General features: G+C 40.7%; 6 protein-coding genes across 9 annotated transcripts in view; 3 read left to right on the top strand and 3 right to left on the bottom strand.

Moving 5' to 3' along the window:
* The window catches only part of LOC126561497 (nuclear hormone receptor FTZ-F1-like), a 102,555-nt gene extending 91,642 nt beyond the window's left edge, over positions 1–10,913 (top strand). For both annotated transcript variants that reach the window (XM_050217677.1, XM_050217678.1), the window contains 6 exons: positions 628–875; positions 957–1,327; positions 1,990–2,188; positions 10,227–10,485; positions 10,552–10,652; positions 10,729–10,913. In XM_050217677.1, the coding sequence (XP_050073634.1) occupies positions 628–875; positions 957–1,327; positions 1,990–2,188; positions 10,227–10,485; positions 10,552–10,652; positions 10,729–10,875 (1,325 nt within the window). In that variant the 3' untranslated portion in view covers positions 10,876–10,913. The remainder of the gene's footprint in view (positions 1–627; positions 876–956; positions 1,328–1,989; positions 2,189–10,226; positions 10,486–10,551; positions 10,653–10,728) is intronic.
* Positions 1–21,592, bottom strand: part of LOC126563457 (uncharacterized) — a 420,587-nt gene that overhangs the window by 231,127 nt on the left and 167,868 nt on the right. The window lies entirely within an intron of this gene.
* Positions 1–21,592, bottom strand: part of LOC126561112 (gamma-soluble NSF attachment protein) — a 487,575-nt gene that overhangs the window by 197,056 nt on the left and 268,927 nt on the right. The gene's annotated exons all lie outside the window — the stretch shown is intronic.
* LOC126565954 (EEF1A lysine methyltransferase 2) overlaps positions 1–21,592 on the top strand; it is a 176,464-nt gene that overhangs the window by 128,055 nt on the left and 26,817 nt on the right. The window lies entirely within an intron of this gene.
* LOC126563195 (cold shock domain-containing protein CG9705) overlaps positions 12,458–21,592 on the top strand; it is a 186,540-nt gene continuing 177,405 nt past the window's right edge. Inside the window, exon 1 of the mRNA XM_050219821.1 lies at positions 12,458–12,461. The gene's annotated coding sequence lies outside the window, so the exon portion shown is untranslated. The remainder of the gene's footprint in view (positions 12,462–21,592) is intronic.
* LOC126562375 (arginine kinase) overlaps positions 13,523–21,592 on the bottom strand; it is a 310,846-nt gene continuing 302,776 nt past the window's right edge. For all 3 annotated transcript variants that reach the window (XM_050218856.1, XM_050218855.1, XM_050218853.1), the window contains exon 4: positions 13,523–13,533. The gene's annotated coding sequence lies outside the window, so the exon portion shown is untranslated. The remainder of the gene's footprint in view (positions 13,534–21,592) is intronic.

The following is a 21,592-nucleotide window of genomic DNA, read 5'->3' on the forward strand; positions in this document are numbered from 1 at the left end:
AAAGAAGGCTCAAGAAGGGAGAATTTAATAACAATCCCCGTTTGTGTGGGGCTGGCCGTTATAAAATGGAAAAGAAATTTATAACAGAAAATCCGTCACCGAGGTTTGAAGGAGTCAAACACACAAGAAAAGGAAGACGCGTTGTCTTGCGGTATGATTCTGTACGGTGTACGGGCGTCTGGGACCCGCTGCAGCAGCATAACATTCCGGGAAGGTAACGGGTTTTATGCTGTGATGCATCGCCAGAGTTTTACGACTTTTGGAGGAGTATAGCGTTCAGTTCCATCCATCCTTCACCAGGCAGAATGGTGGTAGCAAAAAAAAAAGGAACAAAAACGATTCGCACCGTGTGCTTCCAAGAATGAAGGCCTAAAAGAAATCGCGCAAAAAGCTCATCTTTTACGCTTGTAAAACGCGGGAAAAGAATCCTAATGCCGTTAGGAATATGTCGAGGGCTCTACTATGCATCCTTTGTATGACCTACTTCTAGGTTAAATGTGTGATCAACTCCAGCTTCATTTCGAAACGCCATTATTTCATACATTCTCGAAGCATCCAAAGTCGCTTAAACTATTTCCAAATTTGTTGTGTACCGCATCTAATAACACATCCCCCAACTCATTTCAGCCGTGCGAGCCGACAGGATGCGCGGTGGACGCAACAAATTCGGACCCATGTACAAACGGGATCGGGCGCGAAAGTTACAGATCATGCGGCAACGGCAGCTCGCCCTCCAGGCCCTGCGCGGCTCGATCGGTGGTGGTGTCGGTATCGGGACGCTCGGTTCGGACGGTGTGTCGCCACAGTTGCAGGGCCTAGACTATCACCAACCGTACTCGAGCATGCACATCAAGCAGGAAATTCAGATACCACAGGTAAGGCCGCCAAAGGTCGCCATCGACAAGACTAAGGACCATCGATACTAATTCTTGATCTTTATATCTCAATTCTCCCAGGTCTCATCCCTAACGTCATCGCCGGATAGTTCACCCAGCCCGATCGCGATCGCCCTTGGACAGGTTAATCCACAGACGACGATATCGCTCAGCAGCAGTGGAGTTGGCGGTAATGGTGGTGGTGGTGGTGGCGGCGGAGGTGGCGGTGGCGGTGGCGGCGGTGGTGGCGGTGGTAGTAATGGGTCCGGTGCCGGCACCGGCAGCTCCAACTCTAGCGCGACCAGCATCCAGAACCCACTGTCCGACTCGAAGCTGTGGATGAGCGCCAACTCGACGACCGCCTCGCCCCACTCGCTCAGTCCAAAGGCGTTCAGCTTCGACTCGAATCCCACCAGCACGGCCGACTCCGGCAATCCGGCCGACACCCTAAGGCTAGTGTCATTTTGCTTCTTTCACTTAAGGTTAAGCTGGCTGACCTCCAGAGGCCAGAGAAAATTAATATTGAAGGGTCCTGCGCTGCCCGCCCTTAGGGTTTAAATGGAACATAAGTAGACAAAATTGCACGCATTCTTAAAATGCTTCTATAAGGCTTTATTTATTTGTAAGTGTCGGTTATTTTGATACAAGTTCCGGCATTAATTAGCTCTTTTTAAATCTCAGTTTTTTTATGAAATTATGTTTCATTTCCTCATTTATCTTACCTTGTTATGTTGTTAATCTTTTCCCTCCTATGCTCCATATTTTATTATCTTATAATTTAACTTCATACCATTTTAGATCAAACAGCAATAATTAATAGTTTTTCTTCTCTCTTTTCATGTTTCTTTCCCTCTTTTTTCTCCATCCCTTCCTCCCGTCCCAAACCTTCCCATACAATCTGGACCTAATCAATTCAAATGTACACACACAAACGCGTGACAAAATTGTGCCACAATGCAACAAACACAATTTACGCTTCTTCCATTCCACATTTCTTTCGTAAAAAAATAAAAAACCTCGTGTTCTTCATGTCTGGCTGTTAACAAACAACAAAAATATTTTTAAAAAACACCAAAATTACGCTTCCTGGCCCGTGTAATTTCGCCATCTCCAGGGTATCGCCGATGATCCGCGAGTTCGTCCAGTCGATCGACGATCGCGAATGGCAGACGTCACTGTTCTCGCTGCTCCAGAGCCAGTCCTACAATCAGTGCGAGGTCGATCTGTTCGAGCTTATGTGTAAAGTGTTGGACCAAAATCTGTTCTCCCAGGTCGATTGGGCGCGGAATACGATATTCTTCAAGGATTTGAAGGTAAGTGGTGGTGTGACAGTAACTAGCTTAGCGTGGTATACCGTTTTATCAGGCAATCGAATGACTTTTGAGTGGGACAAAATGCGACAAAAACTATGATCTGAGGTCTGATAATTATTTAAGATGTTTTTCAATCATTTACACACGCGCACACAACTATAATCTCACAATCTTGCTTTGTTGCGGGTGACCATAGGAGGGGCAAAGAGTGTACAAAAACACACACACAGACACAATTTCAAGCCCACCCCCCACCGGCAAGCTCACTCTCAATTTCAACCGTGCTGACCTACTTGTGAAGCTGAGCCGAACATGTGTGTGCATTAAAAATGAATGAATAAAAACAGGGGCACCAGCAACAGAAAAATGGCAAAAACGCACACACACACACACACGCAAACGCACGGGTTTCACACGCGTTCCCCTCGCTCCCCACGGTACCCAGCTGAGGAGGGTGGTCTGTTGTCGTCGCCCACTCGTCAAGCGATCAAAAATAACGTCGTCAAAGACGACAACCGCGGCGGGGTAGCGGCAGTCGCCACCATCTCGAAGAAAAATGAATTTTCAAATGTGGCACCCTCCCGCACGATCCAATGTTGTTCTTTTGCTGTACCCCCTGCAAAAACCCGGACCAACCCTCGCCATGTCTTTTGCTGTTGCTTTCTATGTGCGCAAATAAATTGAGTCTACGCACACAGACGCACTCTTTGGACTGGGAGCCGGGAAGGGGAGGTGCACCGCCAATGCACCACAAAACATTAAGGAAGGGTCCGAGGGGTTTATGCTGTACGCCGATGGACACAATGTTGTTCGCCGGATACTACACGGTATGACTTTTTGCGTTGTAAATTTTTTCACCCCTCACGGTTAGGGTTGGGTTTTTCTCCGAGCCGCTTTTCGAGTGTGAAAAGTGCGAAGAATGGGTGGGTTACCCCAAAGCCATAGCAAATATAGATGTAAGTTAGGCAAAATGTTCCAAAATGAAAGCGAAAGCGTGGGAGCAACGGGTAAGAAGTATGGTAGAGGACATTATCAAGCCATGATCGGATCGAAGCTGAACCTGTTTAAGGTGGTTTTGGTATGTAAAATATGGGCATGAGAGATGCATTCACTTGGATGGCAAGTACGGTAAATGAAACAGGTTCTATTTTTCTTTTAAAGTTGAAGTTTGCAAAGCTGGTTGAATTATTAGGGTCAGGCAAGGATGCTTGTTTACTTCCTTTTAGAGTTATCCCGAATCTTGGCTTAGAATAGTTATCATAGGCAACAAGGAAAACATCATTATACTTTTCTTTACACATGTTGCGCCATGGGAGAGCTACAATCAAATCTTGATTTAAGTTTTTGTTTCCATAGAACTAGGGCTTGTGAATTGTGACTTCACTTCCTTTTTGGTGAAGTAAAGTAGCTTCTTTTGAGAAAGCTGTTTCAAATTCCCAGCTCCAGATTCTTTTTGCAGTAACGTTCGTTATTTATAGGATAATTAGTGTCAGGGCAGCCTGAGACATTTCTAAGACATGAAAAAACATAAAAGATTCAACTTGATACCTGTCAAACCATGTCCTAAGCTTCTTTTCTTCCTTCAAAGCTATCAGTACACAAAACTTTAACCCAAAGTCCGTCCAGAATCAGCGTTAGTAATCACCATCCAACTTCTTGCAGATTTTCTACAATTTTTAATGAACAAAGAAGGTGAAACAGCGCGTTAGATGGACACCCCCCGAAATAAAAGAGGTGGTAACAACACTTGGCAACCGTTTAGCGTAACATCGCCGGGGCCGGTTCATCATTAAGCTGCTAGCGGCGAAGCTTCGTTAGCCTCGCCCGATTGCTTCCAAATTCCATTCCGGTCTTGAAAAGCGAAAAGGGAAACTAAACCGCTCGGTGGGAAAAACCAAACGGGTGAAACAAACGATTTCATTTGTTGGCTTTGCCTTTACTTGTGCTGGGTGAACGCAATCCACCGCTAGAAATGCGTTCCAGTGCAATATCAAGCATTTTTTCTTCTTCTCTGTCTGTGTGCACTTCTAGTAGGTTTTATTTGTTTCTAGTGTAGAGGGTAAGAACAGGTAGTAGCGTAAAATCTAACCTCTCATTCTCTCTCTCTCTCACTCTCGTGCTTTTATGAAAATAAACATGTGGCGTGCCGTTTCGCTTCTAATGTGTTAAGCGGTGACGACCCCTTGGGAAGCATTTAGAGAGGGTTAAGCAGAGGTGCATAACTCTCCTACACACATACCGCGAGTGCAACAACAACCGAAGTGCAAAAGTGCAACAAAATCAAAGCCAGAAACAGCCACACTTCCTTTCGACCCTAAGCCGAACCCTCCCCGGTTTGCATCCATGTCCATGTGCCTTCCGCAACAATCTAATAGGCTTCAGTGTTTGGAGGCACTACTACTACGAATACTTCTAGGCCGGTATAAATCGTTGCTTCCTTCACCACCTATCGTGGGCCCTGTGGGGGGACTTGTCCAGTGGGGCAGCTAGGCCTGGTAAGCAGGTGGAAAATGCATTTCTTGTGCTTGCACCATCGCGTAAATTCACTCGCGTGCCTATGGGAATTACACGATTCGTACGGCTGCCGTTGCCCAGGTACCATTTACAACCAAACGGCTTCGATTGGCCGGAACTTCGGAAGTGGAGTGGAGGTTAAAAATATAACAAAAAATTGCACCACCCGCCACTTTGCCTTAGAAATCCTCACCGAACCGAATGATCGTTGAAGAGGATTGGTGGGTTGTATGGGAAATCTAGAGGAGGTAGAATAGTTAAATCCCTCCACCGGTACTGCCGAATGGTCTCGCGTCTCCGTGCGTAAGTGGGAATCGTGTGTATGTGTGTGTGTATGAAACGATTCTACATGTATGTGGACGTTTTTTGCGTTCCACATTATGTAATTGAATCGATTGAAGGTATTTAACCTAATTTCTGTACGAATGTGGTTCGCATGTGTGTGTGTGAGTGTGTGTGTTCTGTCTCCTTGTTTCCGGCTATCCGAAACAAGACGATTAGGTAGGCCATTACTTGTAAAAGGTTTGGTTCCTGTTGAGCGTTACTGGATGGAGGGTGAACTTAACCTCATTCTGGTGCATAGTTGCCAAAAAAAAGGGATTCTTTTTTTATTGCATCTCTTATCGCATCTGTCTTTGAAACCCTAAACTCTTTTTGGGGCAAGCATTATTTCATCGTTAAAAGAAAAGCTTTCAACATAAACCGATTCACTATGTCCGATCGCACATCTTCCAAACTACCTAACGATCGATCCTCAGTGATCGGCATTGCTTTCGTGGTTGTCTCCAGCGACAGGTTCCATTCGAACCATTGGGTAGCCATCCTCGAAAGTGGGGAAGGGGACTTAATTTATGTCCGATTAATAATGCATAGCCTCGGCGCAGTCGCGAGCGGACCTCCCCAAACAGTCCGCCCCGCCGTAGGGCCTAACTTATTTAATTTCATTTTCATTTCTTTATCATCTGGCGCTCTCTGGGACACACAATCAAAATAAATTCAACGCACAGACCCACACACACACATTCCGTTGATTTAAACACACCGTCTGGACATTCGCGCGAAGATGCGTAAAGACGCAATGGCGCTGAATCTTGGCGAGCCTGGGCTGGCGCACTGTTGCGTCGTTTGCCTTTCCTCTCTCTCGCATTGACTTTCCCTTTTTTTTCGTTTGTTTCGTTGCCGACCCACCACCCAGTGCGCTTCGGCACACAAATATCCGTGTCAAGGTTACGCGGGTTTCATCACCACAACCACCGCCACCACCACCCATCTATGCTCGCAGCAGGGTTTTTGCCAGTGAGTGATTTCTTTTTTGGTGTTGCGCTCTGCTTCTTAGTAGCAATATACATATATTTTGTTGTTGTAACCTCTTCTCCTGAGACTCGTTGCGTTATGGCTGTGTGTGAGAAGGTGCGTGGCGCAAACACACGCGTAAAGGAAGCGCATCATCGCTGTTGCGGCCATCTTCGTCTTTGTGGTCGCCGTTTGAACGTGTTGCAATCGACGCGCCGATGGTGCGGGCGATCAGACAAAGTCGAACTAATTTTAAACCCACTCGCGCGCGGCAGGCAGGCAGTCCGTTGCAGAAGGCATAGAAATTAAAATAAAACAAACAAACGGACACACACGCACAAATACTGTACTAAAGTGAAATAATTTTGCAAGAAGAAGAGAGAAAAAAAAACGCAACAAAACGGAAAGATGCCTAATAAATGCCAAAAATGATCGCCAGACTTTTATGCATCAGTGCAATAACGCAACGTTCCAGTCAGAAGAGACACGAAAGGAAACGATCTACCCATAAATCAAAACCATTCGTATGATTCGTCGTGATTTATGCTCTTGTGGAACGCAAAAAAAAAATAATTTGGCCACACGCTAAAGATATTCGTTTCACAATTCCAATCTGAGTCTTTCGCTTCCGAAAAAAATGCCATTTTTGGACAGTGAACGCTCAACAATTTTTTTGGATGGATGTTTTTTTTTTGCTTGTAGTGCACGTTTCGGAACTCTCTTCATGCGCACTAAAATTAGAACGCACGATCGATGATTTTTCCTTGTAAGGGTAAACGATCACCGAGATTCGTTCGATCATACACACACACACACACACCATGCATTCCGATCGGTCTCTATCGCTTCGAAACGAAGCTCTGACTAAGCCAACAACTATAGCCGCATACGACGTTCGACAACATAATTACAAGCATTACGCGGTGTATCCCCTGTTGGCATTACCGCTCTTCAACGACAGCCGAAGGCCATCCGGTCACCCTTTTTGGAAGGACCTCCATCGGCACGTAATGACATTGGTCCCGTTTTCCCCGTCTTGTCTAAACAGAACAAACGAGTGCCCCCCCTCCGGAAAACGAGTCGAGACGGTCATTTGTTTACTAAACTCATCTAGACTGCTCTAGACACCGAGACGGTAAATACACCTTCCGTTCATTCGTTGTTCCGGTAGGAACCAGTTACACGGTTGTTGTTGTCTCGATCGACAGGAGACTGAGTTGTTATTAAGCCGACCATCGGTTGGATGATTCATGGGCTGGGTGTTTCGAGTCTGGGAGCAATGTTTGGCAGGAGTTCCCCCAAAAACGACTACTGAACGGGTTGCTGCCTGCTAGAAGCAAAATATAAACAGGATGTAAAAAAGCGTGACTTGGTGTCTGATGGTTTTGTTTTTGTTTTTCCAAAACAAACAAATAATAAGAGAAACGTTGAGATAGAGAAAAAAAACTAAATTAAATTAAATTAGGAGTTTTTTTCATAAAACAGTTCGTTTTTAAAGGCTAAGTAGATAACAAACCGTAAACAACAAACACAAAATACAATTACAGACAATTAGCTTAATTAGCGGTCGGAAAAAAAATCACTTCGTTTCGTTTGAAAAAAAATCATAAATCGTTTGATTTATGCTAAAAATGATTTATTTTTCATTGCTTATGTTATAATTAAATATTTATTCTTGTATTATAACTTGTTTTAAATTTTCTTGTGAACTGTTCCTGTATCAATTATATTTTATTTTCAATTCTCACAAATATTATTTGAGATAATTAATTAATTCAAGTCTTTTACATTTAATATCGTGCACAAATCGACTGTTCAAATGAAATGTTTTTCTTTATTTCAGTGCTGGCTAAGTTATTTCGATTTTTCTTTACATTTGCTTTAATCCTTTTCCTTTTGTTTCCTTTTTCTCTTGCATTTTGCTGTATTTTGTCTAATTTTAATTGTTAAACAATTGTAATATTATTTCATGCTGCTGTTGTGCGTGTGATGTATTTATTTTTTGTTGTTTATGTTGTTCACCACTTTAATTCATTTATAAAATTTATGTTTTACATTTTTCCTTATCATTTGTTTTGTTAAAAATGATGTTGGTCAAACACTTTTCTTTATTGTGTAACATTATTTTACTTTTTTCTTCTTCACTAAAATATTTCTTAACTTTCTTAACTTTTCTGTTGAATTTTCGTTTTCAATTTCAACATTTCAGCTAGATTTCAATTATACTTTTAGCAATTCAAAAAGCACTAGCTTCGAAAATAAGGTTACATCCAGAAGGAGGCCATAAGGATCCTGACCACACTCGCCTGCGAAACCAAAACTAGAACACACTACTTATTGTAAAGGGAAGGCTCCTTAAGTAAACCTACCGTTCCTACTGATTACCCATGCTCCTTCCTTTCTGCTTCTCCAAAAGCAGTAGGAACCTACATCCATTGCGTAACGAAGTAGAAGTTCGTTCTACTTTTCCTATCCAGCGTCATTCTACCAATTTTTTTGTTACTGTTTGCTGCTGCTGCTATTTTATTCTTCTCTCGGCACGATACAGTAGATTTTTGCCTGGTGGCCCACTTTCAACATGGACCCACTTACTACTGCCTCTCCTCTGTCAGGGTTGTTATGGAACCGTCCTTCTCGCTTCCTTTTTTTTTTTTTTGTTCCGGGAGGCGGGATTCCTCCTTTGGCTTCCCTAAAGGGGTGGAAACTAGCCCAGTTGCATACAGCGAGAGAGTGTTCCTATTTTGTGTCGCTAGCGCTTAGCAAGTTATTATTCCCTGAACGGAACGAGATGTACCGTCACTTGTTTAGGATATTGTGTTACAAAGCGAAAGGAGCACAAAATAGCTACCAAAAGAAAATAATCTGCTTTTAAATAGCTACCACCTTACATCGTTTCGCTCTAAACAGCAGCGTAAAAATGCTTGGCAAAAAATGGGACCATAAGGTGTGAAATGGTTCAGAATTAAAAGAAAACCACCCGCCGAAGGCAGTGTTCGAAAGAAAGCACATGTTGATGAGAAAGGACATGCTTGAGACTCATTTTTGCAGAAGGATGTTTCGGGATGTTGCATATTCTGCTCAATAGATACACATACACACGCGAAGAAAAAAGTGCATACAAATGCAGTGGAAAGCATCTATAGAGTGCAGTATATAGCCTATCCTTTTGTGAATATAAGCTCGCCGGGTAGGTTCGAAATTATGGGTAAGCTAGCAAGGAAGCGTTAGCTCATATCACTTTCATCGAAGCTAATATCGGCGTACAGGAGCGGCTGAAAATAAATTTTCTTTTCCACTATCTAAACTGGGTCATTGGGTCAAACGCGCGGGACGAATGGATTGGTGTATGGGGTGGCATTGGTAATTGAAAGGGATGTGAAGCGCAGTGAAAAGTGTGTGCCTCGATGAAAATGAGAACTCTGGTGGATTAGTTTATAGGATGGAGTGGAGTGAAGTGGCTGGTGTTAGCCGCTTTATTCAATACCGGGGAATGGATTTAATCTGTCCCATTTCAATCTTGCCAAGTGTACAGATTCGTTGTACATGGTTTGGTAATGCTGGTAATGTCCTAGAGAAACTTATTGGTGCACTGAGGAAATGGATGTTAGGAAGAAATGTAACTTCCTAAGAAATATAGTTTATTAAAACCAAAATAAAAATATCCTCTGAAGGCTACTGTAAGCTCAGGAAGGCTCAAGAGAAACTCTTTCAGAAGATTCCCTCCCAACGAGAACAGTGAAAACAAACATCCAATTTAATCGAAAAGATGACGCAAAGATTATTATTTCGCTCGGTGTGGAAATAAATCTTCAACCGAAAGGTAAATGACAACCACCATCAATTCTTCAAGTGGAGAGAAACGAAACCGAAAACTCCACTTAATGAGTAATTGATCGTAAATCGTACACCGTTTCGTTGGGTGGCGGGTGGAAATGGAACGAGTTGGTTCGACTTGAAGTTGATGGACAAGAAATTGACTACGACTTGAGGTTGGGGAAGTAACGGCAAGACGGCAAAGGAAGCTGAGAGAATGCAGAGCGGGGAAGGTTTCTCAAAGATTGGTGGTGAAAATCTGGGCCATGGTTAAGTGATTGTTGTGAGCAGCTTGAAATGCGGAGCCATTAATACATTTTGGGGTCTTCTTCAACTTCATGTTTGTCAAACGTGAACTTCTCAACCTGATCTTAACCGATCGTTCGATCATCTTTTCCTGTACAATTTTCTTCCCCAGGTGGACGATCAGATGAAGCTGCTCCAGAACAGCTGGTCGGATATGCTGGTGCTCGACCACATACACCAGCGCCTGCACAACGGGCTACCGGACGAAACCACCCTGCACAATGGGCAGAAGTTTGATCTCTTAGGTTTAGGGCTGCTGGGCGTACCGAGCCTGGCCGAGCACTTTAACGAGCTGCAGAACAAGCTGCAGGAGCTCAAGTTTGACGTTGGCGACTACATCTGCATGAAGTTTTTGCTGCTGCTAAATCCCGGTACGTATCGACACGACCTGCTGTCGACAAAGCGTATTGCTAACGCTTTCATTCTTGTGCTTGCAGATGTCCGGGGGATCACGAATCGCAAAACGGTCGTCGAGGGCTACGAGAACGTGCAGGCGGCCCTGCTGGACTACACGCTTACCTGCTACCCGTCGGTGCCTGTAAGTAGGCGCGAAAACACACACCCTTTGTTCACTACTAATTCGGCCAACGAATGTGGCACCGCTTTCATTGCAGGATAAGTTCAGTAAGTTGCTCAGTATTATTCCGGAGATCCACGGAATGGCAGCTCGGGGCGAGGAGCATCTCTACATCAAACACTGTGCCGGCAGTGCACCCTCCCAGACGCTGCTAATGGAGATGCTGCACGCCAAACGAAAATGAAGCTGGCCGGTTGATCACCCTACTCCACCCACAACAGCAACCGCATACCCGCCGCTAGTGCTGCAACGTCATCCGCTGGTACGCAACCAGCCGCTCTTGAGCAGGAGCGCAACGGTAGAGGAATAAGATAACATTTCACACTTTAATGTGCGTTCCGGATGATCAGTAGTGGGCTGATCCTAGGTAGTAGCTAAGCTGCAAGGATATACGTGTGCGTGCGCTCTGCACCATATTGGCACCGCGTAGCCTGCGTGTGTGGCGTGTTCTATAGTGAGGGGGGTGTATTTTGTTTTTTTTTTTGTACATTTCCAACCCACCACCACTACTAGTTACTTGCTGTTGAGAGTGGCACACACACACACTTACGCGCGCGCACACACACACACAAGTATACGCTCTGCACCCACATCCACAAACATACACACACACACACGCATAATCCTCAGCATCGGAGGAACGATCGCGCCGCATTATTTAACGTTTTCCTTCCCATCACACGCTACTCATGTGACCGTAGTGGCGCGAAATAAATCATGGTTTTGTTTTACTCTTCCTTCCTTTCTTCCTCACCTTCCTTTCAACCTTTCTGGTATACTTAAGATCGTTTCGTCGCTCGTTAGTTTTAAGCAGCACACGATCGAGCTGCTAAAATATTAGAGAACGCACGTACACTCTATAATTCCGTCTGAAGAGCGTGTGCGTGTTTTTTTTTTTTAAATGTGTGGACACACAGCATCATCCTTTTTAAATACTTACTATCCGATCTCTCCAATCCCCCTCCCACTCTGTATCCTCCTTATCTCTGCGTTACTATCTCGTGCGTAATTAGATTTAACGTGTCCGCTTTAAGACCGCTTTTGTTTTACAAGCAAGAAAATCGAGAAGACAAAAAAATCAAGAATCATCGCGATAAATTAATGTTTGGCTATTTTGTTTATGTTTTAGTTTTTTTTCTTGTTTAAGTAATTGTGGTATTAGGGGTTAGTAGTGTTGTTTCCCTAGCTGTAGATATGTGTTGTAAGAGGCGCGATCAGTAGGCAGAACCATTCATGTGTGTGTGTGTGTGTGTGCGCGTGTGTGTGTGTGTATGTTTGTGTCCACGATCGTATGTATATAGAATGAGGAAAAAGATCGGTTAAAGAAGATGCTAGCTTGACGAAAAAGAAAAAGCAACACAAAAAACGCTACTTAGGTGATTAACAAATTCTACAAAAACAAAACGGTAGGACGGTGAAGAAGGAAGGAAGCGAGAAAGAATTGTGCAATGTTAGCGAGTCCTTTTTGCAAAGAAAAGATCACACAAAAACACACATACACAACGCACACACACACTGGGCAGCAAAACAAAAAAAGCAAACATGTCGTTACCATTGGCATCTCAGAGCAACGTACCAGAATTGTTTTATTCTATTTATTTTCTTTTTTCCCTTTAATTTTGTTGATGTTGTTGTGCGCGTGTAGACAAGCGGTATGTGTTGATGTGTGTGGATATATAAGCAAATAGAGAAAAACCAGTATATAGCCATAATAAAAGGGTCAATCACACACACCACACGCACACACACACACATACGATCCAACAGTATATAGAGTTCACCCTAAAAAAATCACCAAATAGAAATAGTTTAAAAGAAGAAAAGTTTGCCATTTGGATGCTAAATTACAATCACACTACACTCACTGTCCACACAGGTTCACAACATATTTCGGGGATAGAAAGATATAGAACAAAAAGAAACAGAATCCTTTTTCAACAATTTTTGCATCCGGGACGCGCATGTGCTTTGTGTGGCAGTTCTATTGCACGTGCGCATACTATCGATCTTTTTTTTTTTTTTTTCGTTCGATCACGTGATTACTTAAGCGTGATCGTAAATGATTGTACAGATTGTAGAAGTAAGTTTCGAAAAGGAAAGGAAAAGAAGGTTTAAGCTGGGGCAGGGAAATGCTTGTAAATTTTGGTTTATATATTTTAATGCTATATTACACTCTCCTGCATTGCCGTGAGATAAAGCCGGGAGGACAGGCAGCGCGCGTACACGCAATGTGTTTAATAGTGATCTAGAGGGAGAGAGAGAGAGAGAGAAAGAGAGTTATGTGCGAATTGGGAAGTTTTTAGTAGTGATAGTAAACTAGCTGGTAGGAAACTAAAAACGAAGAAGCCGAAGAGAGGGTGAAAACAGCGGGAAAGGGGTTAAACACACACACACAGGCGCACATATATGTGTGCAAACACACACATACGCATCGCAAAACGGAAACAAAGGATCTAAAACTAAGTGTTCACTAAATGTTAAAGCAAAAATCATGATTCATACAGCGGAGACGAAGAAGAAAGAAAAATGGATAAAACGATAGATAAGGATGTGAAAAATAGGAAGCAAAGCAAGATTCTAGGCATATTATAGGTATACAACATAGCATAGATAGGCAGATCGATCGAGTGATCGAGTTTCATGGGCACCAGTATGTGTGTTTGGGATTTCCTTTGCTAACCAACGGTGAAATTTTAACTCAACTCCACCGGCCCAAAGTGAGTTTGCTGCTGTTTGGGGTTTTTTTTTTAAAGGGAAAGATATCTTTTCTGCTTCTTTTTTGAGTTTCGGTATTTACAATTCAGCCAGAGCAGCACCGAAACACACACCCACACGTAACGTCCTACCTGTCGAATGCGCCGAAAAATCTTTGTTTAAATACTGCGAAATCATGCTTTTTCAGCGATTGTTTCGTTCACGCGTAGCTGAATGATCGTAAAGCAAACAAAAGAAACAAAAAATGGTTTCAAACAAATAGACACACAACTTGGCATCAAAAACCACCCTTATCTTATACACTCACAAATACAAAGCAGATGATTGAAAGAGCGAGAGAGAGCGAAAAAACAAGGAAAAACAAAAGCTGAAAACATACTAAACAAAATCTATCTGAGTCAGAGTAATCAAGTTGCTGTCAACACACAAAAAAAAAACTATAAACTACAAAAACAAAAAAAGGAAACCATTGTTCTAACCGTTCTAACTAAATAACTGCTGTGTGTACACACGTTAAACCCGATACAAAGACAAAAGCAAAAGAAAAAAAACTGTTGATATTAATAACTGTTTCCTCACCAATAGCATCATCTTGAAGCTTATCACAAAGTCGGAAGAAAAGGAAAAACTACCTATATAATCTACCAAACAACTATAAAAATTCATAAAGAATCGATCAAAAAGAAGAAACTCAAAGCAAACCCGTTTGTTATCATTACAAACGGTTTGTAGAGCATTATGTCCATATTTTACAAATGCAGAAAAACCATACGCATTCAACTAACATACAAATAGAACTTGATCATCGTACATACACAAAAAAAAGCAAACAAACAAAAAAATCAAGAATCAAACCTAAATAGTCAGCAAATGTTACCCGCGACAGAAGATACAAAACGGACAAACAAACCGAGATGTAATTAATCGCCTTGTAATTGTAAAAAAATAAGCACACCTACAAATTACCCAAACTCGTACTCCCATGTATGCAATAGTTGAATTTTAAAAACAGCTACAACAGCAACGCTTTTGTCGTATTATCCCACTCTTAGATGCTGTGGCAGAAGAAAAATGGCCGAATGAATCCGTCTATTTACAAAAGCAAAGAACAAACTAGAGCAAAACACAATAGCGCATAATGTTAGCAAAACAAACGCACTCTCTCTCTCTCTCTCTCGCTTTCTCTCCTCATTCTCTCGAGACGGATTAAAGAACGGAAAATTAGAAGAAAAAAAACTAGTGAAAAAAGCGAATAATCCAAGAAAGATGAAACGACGTTGCGTGGCGATATAGGATGCCAAAGCGAAAAAGGGCGTCATGGTGGACGAGCAAAACCCCTCGGAAATCTAACGGTAAAACCTGGCAAACCAACACAGCGGTACAATACAAAAGATTTTTATTTCGTTTTTCCCTTTAGAGATAGGTGTAAATAGTAGCTTATATGATTTTTTGTTTAAATGTGTGTTAAGCAGGGCATTCTTACATTCCATCCTTTTGTACTGCTACCGGTGCGCATCACTATCATCTGTTTTTTTTGTGTTTTTGTCCCGTTTTTTTTTCTTCTAAATAAGTTTTCCTTTTTCTATGCTGCTCTGTTTCTGCACTCTACACTTACTACTGCGTCTATAATATATATTATTTGCCTATTGTTAAACTGTTTTATCTTTTTCTTTATTTTCTGTTCCTTTTCTCTTCTTCTTACTATCTTTCCGCTTTCTGGTTTGTCGGTTTCTGGACTTTACTGTTTTTTTTCTTTCTCTACTTTTTTAGTACTGTTAGACTCTATTGTTCACTGTTTCTGTTCACTGTTTCATTATTGTCTCCTTGCGTTTTTAGAATCTCCGTCTCACTGCTATTAGTTGTACCATCTGCCCTGTCGAACTATATGCTTTATTCTACTATTTATTCTACTCTTATTTGTCTTATCTTTTTTGTTATAATTTCTTCTCTGTCTTTTTCTGATTTGGTTTCTTTCTTTAACCATTCTTTTTGTTTCAATTTCCTTTCCTTTCATTCTAATTACAACCACCTATATCAAGCTAGCTTTCAAATGTGTGTTGCTAGGAAAGAAAAGGGTCCCGTAAGCTAGTAAATCACCAAACAATGAAACAAACCATCAAAAACGAATATCGAATGTGTTCCAAATGCAACATGCAACAGTTGATCACTACCCAACAAATGTTCAATGTTAGTAGTACACACTAAATCTCACTCACACATCATGTGCTCAATATGGCTTTGGCGAATGGAGGAAGAAACCCCGATACCAAACGTTACCATACCAGAGTTTGGCTATGCGGTTTTTTGCCTTGAAAATGGAAGGAAAACATACATGCAGTCTAGCTACACTAGTACACGTTGGCGGTTGATCACTGTAGGAGCTCCTTCGGATCGATGTTTTAGCTTTTAGTGAGCGAGGATCAAGCCACTCCCGGTCATCCGTTCGGGAAGGGGCAAAGAGTAGACTAAACGATATATTTTTCGATGTTAACTTTTATGTCCTATATATTTAGCTATCGGATTGCAAGTGATGAAGAATTACAACAACAAAAACACGCACACATACACGTACACATGCAAAACAAAAACACTACATAAATACTAAATGAAATGCCTTTTCAAAGTACAAACGTGTTGGTATTGGAGGGTGCTGCGAGAAGTACTTTTTCAACATCGTTCAGCAACATGGTGAGGATAAAAAACGGTTCGATGGCTCCAAGAGTGCGTAGGTTAGTGGTAACATACATTTGCTGGACGGTTTTTGAATTTCAGTTTGCCTAATGTGTGCGTATGGGTGTGCTCGGGAGAGTGTATTTAATGTAACATAATGTTAATCTTTCTCGAGCAGTTGTGTAAATATCATTTGAGGGTTGTGGGGACAGAGAAAGAGTGTTTGCATTGAAAGAAAACGTTTTCTCGTGTTACCTTTTTGAAGTAGTAGATGCCACTAGTGGAAAAAAAGAGCAAGGAAACAGAAGAAAACACACACTCAAACATACAAAAGAAAAGTAGTGAAAAGAAAACACTTTAAAATCGCTCATATAAAAATGAAAATCACAAAGTAATACAAATTTTCAAAATAATGATTTTGGGAAGAAAAAAACAACTCAACACACATTTGAAAGCTAATACGTAAAGTCCTTTTAAAATAACGCTTTGGCACTCTGTTGCGATAAAAGATACAAAAACGAGCAAAACAATAGAAAAATGCCTCTTCAATCTAAGAAAGCTGTGACATGTAAAATTAAAATGAGTGATGAAATGAGTTGGAATGGTGGTAGGAGGGCAAAGGGCACACAACCAATACAACCGTCGTACGCCTGTGTTGAACGAAATGCTGTGACAGATTATAAGTGAAACGTTTGCTTGTGTTAGTTTTGCTTCTTCCTGGCATGGGGCATGACATCCTTTTTTTTCCTCAAGCTCAAGGGAATGTAAATCGAATGTCGATTATACCGCGCGCACGGTGTGCGAGTGTATAGTAGGCCTTGGAGAAGCAGTAGTACATTGCCTAGTGGAAGTAACCGAACCTCGCGGCAGGATTCGATTAGGCGCCGGTAGGCACAATACGTAGCTCTAGTTGTTAAGTGTGTAGGCCGGATTGACCGTTTTGTACGAAGTAAACATTCCATTAAAGCATCAGCGAAACAAGTCAAGTAATGGAAAAACGCACCGGAATCAAACAACAACACACCCAACAAAATGTAAGCAAAAAACCGTGGAAATATTATTAGATTGAAAATCATAATTTGCCACAGTGATATACATATTAGGTAGATTGTGTAGGAAGAGGTACTAGGAATGTTAGTGGACGCGTTGAGAGTCCTTTTGGGTGTGGAATTCTAAGGTGGAAAGAAGGCAGTACCGCCACACACATCTATGTTATACTTAATTCGCTTCCTTTCATTACTATTTTCTATTAAATTAGTAAACGTTTCTTTGGGTGTTTAAATCACACGCACACGAGTTAAAGAGTATGAGAATGTCCTTTTTAATGGTAAATTGCTTTATGGCACATACATACATTTGAACTAATACAACACCTCGTGGATCGTTCTTGGATCATTCGTACCGTTTCAATCTCACTATAGCAGAGAGAGAGAGAGATAGAGAGATATATAGAGAAAGAGAGAGTGTGTTTGTGTGTGTGAGTATATGTTGATGTGCGTAGACGTTAGGATAGGATGTGAAATTTAATCTATACAAAAAGAAGCAAAAAAAGAAAACCAAACAAAGCTGCACAACTAACACAATATCTGGTTTCCATTGACTTTAATCACACCGAAGAAGAGAACAATTTAAGAAGCAAACAAAAACAACTAGCAAACAAAAGGAAACAACACAAAAACGTAGAAACTCATCACGAAATTACAAAGCAAACAAGAAAAAACACATGAAGAAAATAAGAATAGACATAACAAAACAAATTACGTGTGTAGCGTGTGTATAAATTAAGTGTAAAAGCGTGCAACCTCCCCCCCCTTACACTACAGCATACATCACAGATAAGAGAGGCAAGAAGAAAAACAAACAAATTCTTGTTGTAAATAGAGGGCACGATATTAAGCGAAAGAGAAAAAGAAAAACGAAAAAAGAAGTCTCGCAGCAAAAGTGAAACCAATCGCAAGCAAGTGGTTGAATGAAACAAAAAACAAAGAAGAAAAAACAAACAAACAAACAAAAAGAAATGGGGTACCTTACCTTAATGTGTTTTACAGAAGGAATGTCTTCTGTCTAGTTTACGTTACACGATTATTTTGTTTTTGTCCGTCTCTCTTGTGTCTGTCCTTTCTTTATCTTCTGAGCTGCTAAGTGTTTAAGAAAATTTAGAATATATAAGTTTAGTTTACACTTACTTACCCTTTCTTATTTTCTGTTTTTTCCTTTTATATACTATTTCTCTCTCTTCTGTTGCTCTACTCTATTTTTTTTCTTTATTTTTCTTTCTTTAACTTTACTCTATCCTCTCCCAGCATAACCTACTTAATAGCGTCGGTTTTGTTTTAATCGTTACTACTACGTTACTACAACTACTATTATTATTATTATTATATTATTATTGTTTCTTTCTATCTCCTTCCGTTTGTTTTATATGTTGTATTAAAGTCGTTAGAGTAATAAATGTAATAATAAATAAAAATGAAACACAAAAAAACAACAAACAAACAAACTATTAAACAAAACAAAAACCATTTTGTGTTAGTGTAGATGGGTGATTGGGGAGAGAGGGAGGGGGATGGGAGGGGAACGTGGAAATGAGGGAAGTTTTAAGGAAAAGATTGTTAAAGATGTTGAAAGAATGTACCTTTGGTTAGAGTTAGAAACAGAAAACGATGAAAAGTTAAAAACAAAAGAAAAAAACAAAGATGGATAATAAAATAGCTTTATGGTTTTGTGGCAGTGTGTGGAGACGAAGTTGTGACATTATAATGAGGCAGACATTTGAAAGGAAAAGAGAACAATTTACAAAACTATACAGAAAACTTACTTATATACTTATATATATATATATAGAAGAGCCGATGTTATAAAAAGAAACAAACAAACATAGAACAACTAGAAAACATTTCCTGTAAGGAGATGATGTGTTTAAAAAACAAAATGGGGAAGAAAAAACCGATTGCAAATCCGTCACAAATGAATTGTAGCAGAAAGAAACTTGAAGCAAACGAAAGGAGCAAGAAAGAGAAAGTGCAAACATGATTACCAATTACTTTCAAAAAGTACATCATCCTAGGGTAGTAGAAGGAGGAGGACCCCGGAATGGAAGGGATGCAAGTTTGAGACTAAGTGGGTCTTAGTGGGATGTGATCGTGCGGGTTGTTATGTGCGGGGTAGTGATGTTGATGATGATGATGATGATGATGATGCTTTTAAAAAGAAGAAAAAACTCGAACGCGCTACACTACAACAAACCCGTCAACCGTCACAAACTCTGTACATTGTTTCAGTTCTTGTAAGATTTTTCGTTTCCGTGTTTTTACTTCGTTTTTTCGAGTTTAAGAAGCTAACTGTTAAGTTTTTTGTGGTAATGTTGGCAGAGTATATATATACATACATGTATGATTATAGTGTAACAAATCAGATGTAGAAATCATGTGAAGATGAGAAATATATATATATTAGTTGTTAAGCTGGATGAAACACATACACATGATACAAAAAAAGTCACAGGATAATATATATGTTCATCCAAAAAAAAAATCACAAAACATATGCAAAACAACGTAAGTTTGGTTCGAATGAAGGAAAACTACGAAAGACGAAACAAAAAACGAAAAACAAATACTAAAATGGAAAACACTTCACCTTGCGCTGTTGGATGATGATGGGTGTGAAGATTTATGCAACCTTCTCCCCACAAAGGAAAGAAAATTAAGTGGAAAACCACACCTCTGTTTCTTGACTACGGGACTACGAGAAAAAAGAGGGAAAAACTAACGGAAAAAAGTGAACAAAAAGAAAAAAACATCAGATCGTCCAAAAGAAGAGTGTATAGTTGTATAGATGCGAAAAGAAGGAAAGAAAAAGTGCAACACACAACACAGAAAACGACACGAAACCACATACCCAAATATACACAACAGAAGAGATACCATCAAAATAGTTATTTTTAATTCATGTATTTAAAATACAAAACGAAACAAAACCAACCAGAGAAAAGTGGGAATAACGATGAAAAATTAAATAATAAAATGTGTATCTTTATCTCTACCCGTTTAAATCAATTAATATCACATCAAATAAATACATAAAAAATTTAATCCTAATCAGGTTGCTTTGGGGCTGCCTCCCCTGCAAGCTAAAAAAGTTGCTCGCCAATCGGTACGAAAATCCTTCAAAAAGTACCAGATCCAGCAAATTGGATACCAGAGCAGCATCCAAAATAGGAGGTTTCTACGAGCGACCGAGAGGAAAGATATGTCCGGCTCTTTCTATACCATGTTATCTATGGATTACGCTAGGAGATCACCCATACTAGGATCAAAGATCGTTTAGCACTCGCTCTTACCGCGTCGTGTAGTAGCATAGTGCGAAAGAGAGAGAGACATGATTGCAATGTATCCTCCTCGATGCATGCTCTCTTGGTATCCGAATCGCTAATCCTGAAATTTTTCTTTCCCGGACATCGATCGAAGCAAAAATCCTTCGAAAATCACCAACTCCAGCAAATCGGATACCAGGGTAGCATCCAACGAAGAGTTCACCTCTATCCCTATTGGCTGTTCCGTTGGTTAAAATAGCTGTCTCTTTTCCTCTTGTACTCATGGTGAGCTCTTCTCTTTCCCGCTACTAGGATCAGGATCATATACTAACCCAAGCGAACGGTTCGTTAGCGATCGTTGCAGGGGTTTCCACGATATCATTAGCAAGTTCGTCGAGGTATTAATTTTTTCAGTTAATTATATTATTGATTCCATCTACGAGATGTTACATTGCGCGAATTTTGCTGCTGGATTATTCCGCAAGATTGTAGAATAATACCTTTGCCATTTTATTATCCATAATTATAGGCAACTGTTCGGGTTGTCCAGATATTTTACAGCACTGGTTGTTTGTATTTTACATTTACAATTCCTCTACAATGTAATTCCAAACAGGCTAACGACAAAAACCGGGCAATTTAGCAACTTCTCGCAGATTAAAGTAATAACATACCTGAATAAATCCGTCTCTCGATAAACTTGTTTATTTTATCCTTGGAGCCCTGCAGGAAAGTATAGGTAACGGGTGAAAAAGGGACAGCTATGCTATCTGTCTATCTGTGTGTTACTCTATTCCCAAGTGCATATTGGAATACGGTGTATGAAAAAGGAACAGGCTATATGCGAGAAAAGTACAATGAACATAAGATTAGTGATGCCTGCTGATTTGGATGCTCTCCTCGTAGCAGGCACTGAAACTGGTATCAAATTGCAGAACGAATTTTGCTTCCGTTCTCCGTTTAACTGGGAGGAGAGGCTGTCATCCTCCTGGTCCTCCCTTCGTTACGAGAATTTGGGCGGGTGTCGCCAAATATCATTTATATTTGACCAATACGCTTGTAGCATTTGTTTTTATTTAAAATCATTCTCTTTCTTATCTGCCCTCGCTTTCCCATACCAAAAATGCACATGCTTATGCATCTTGTTGCGAAATCTTCTCGTGCTGCTTTCTAGGCTGAAAAACCACATTGTAAGGCTTCG

This window comes from Anopheles maculipalpis, chromosome 3RL (assembly GCF_943734695.1).
Source record: "Anopheles maculipalpis chromosome 3RL, idAnoMacuDA_375_x, whole genome shotgun sequence".
NCBI lineage: Eukaryota > Metazoa > Arthropoda > Insecta > Diptera > Culicidae > Anopheles > Anopheles maculipalpis.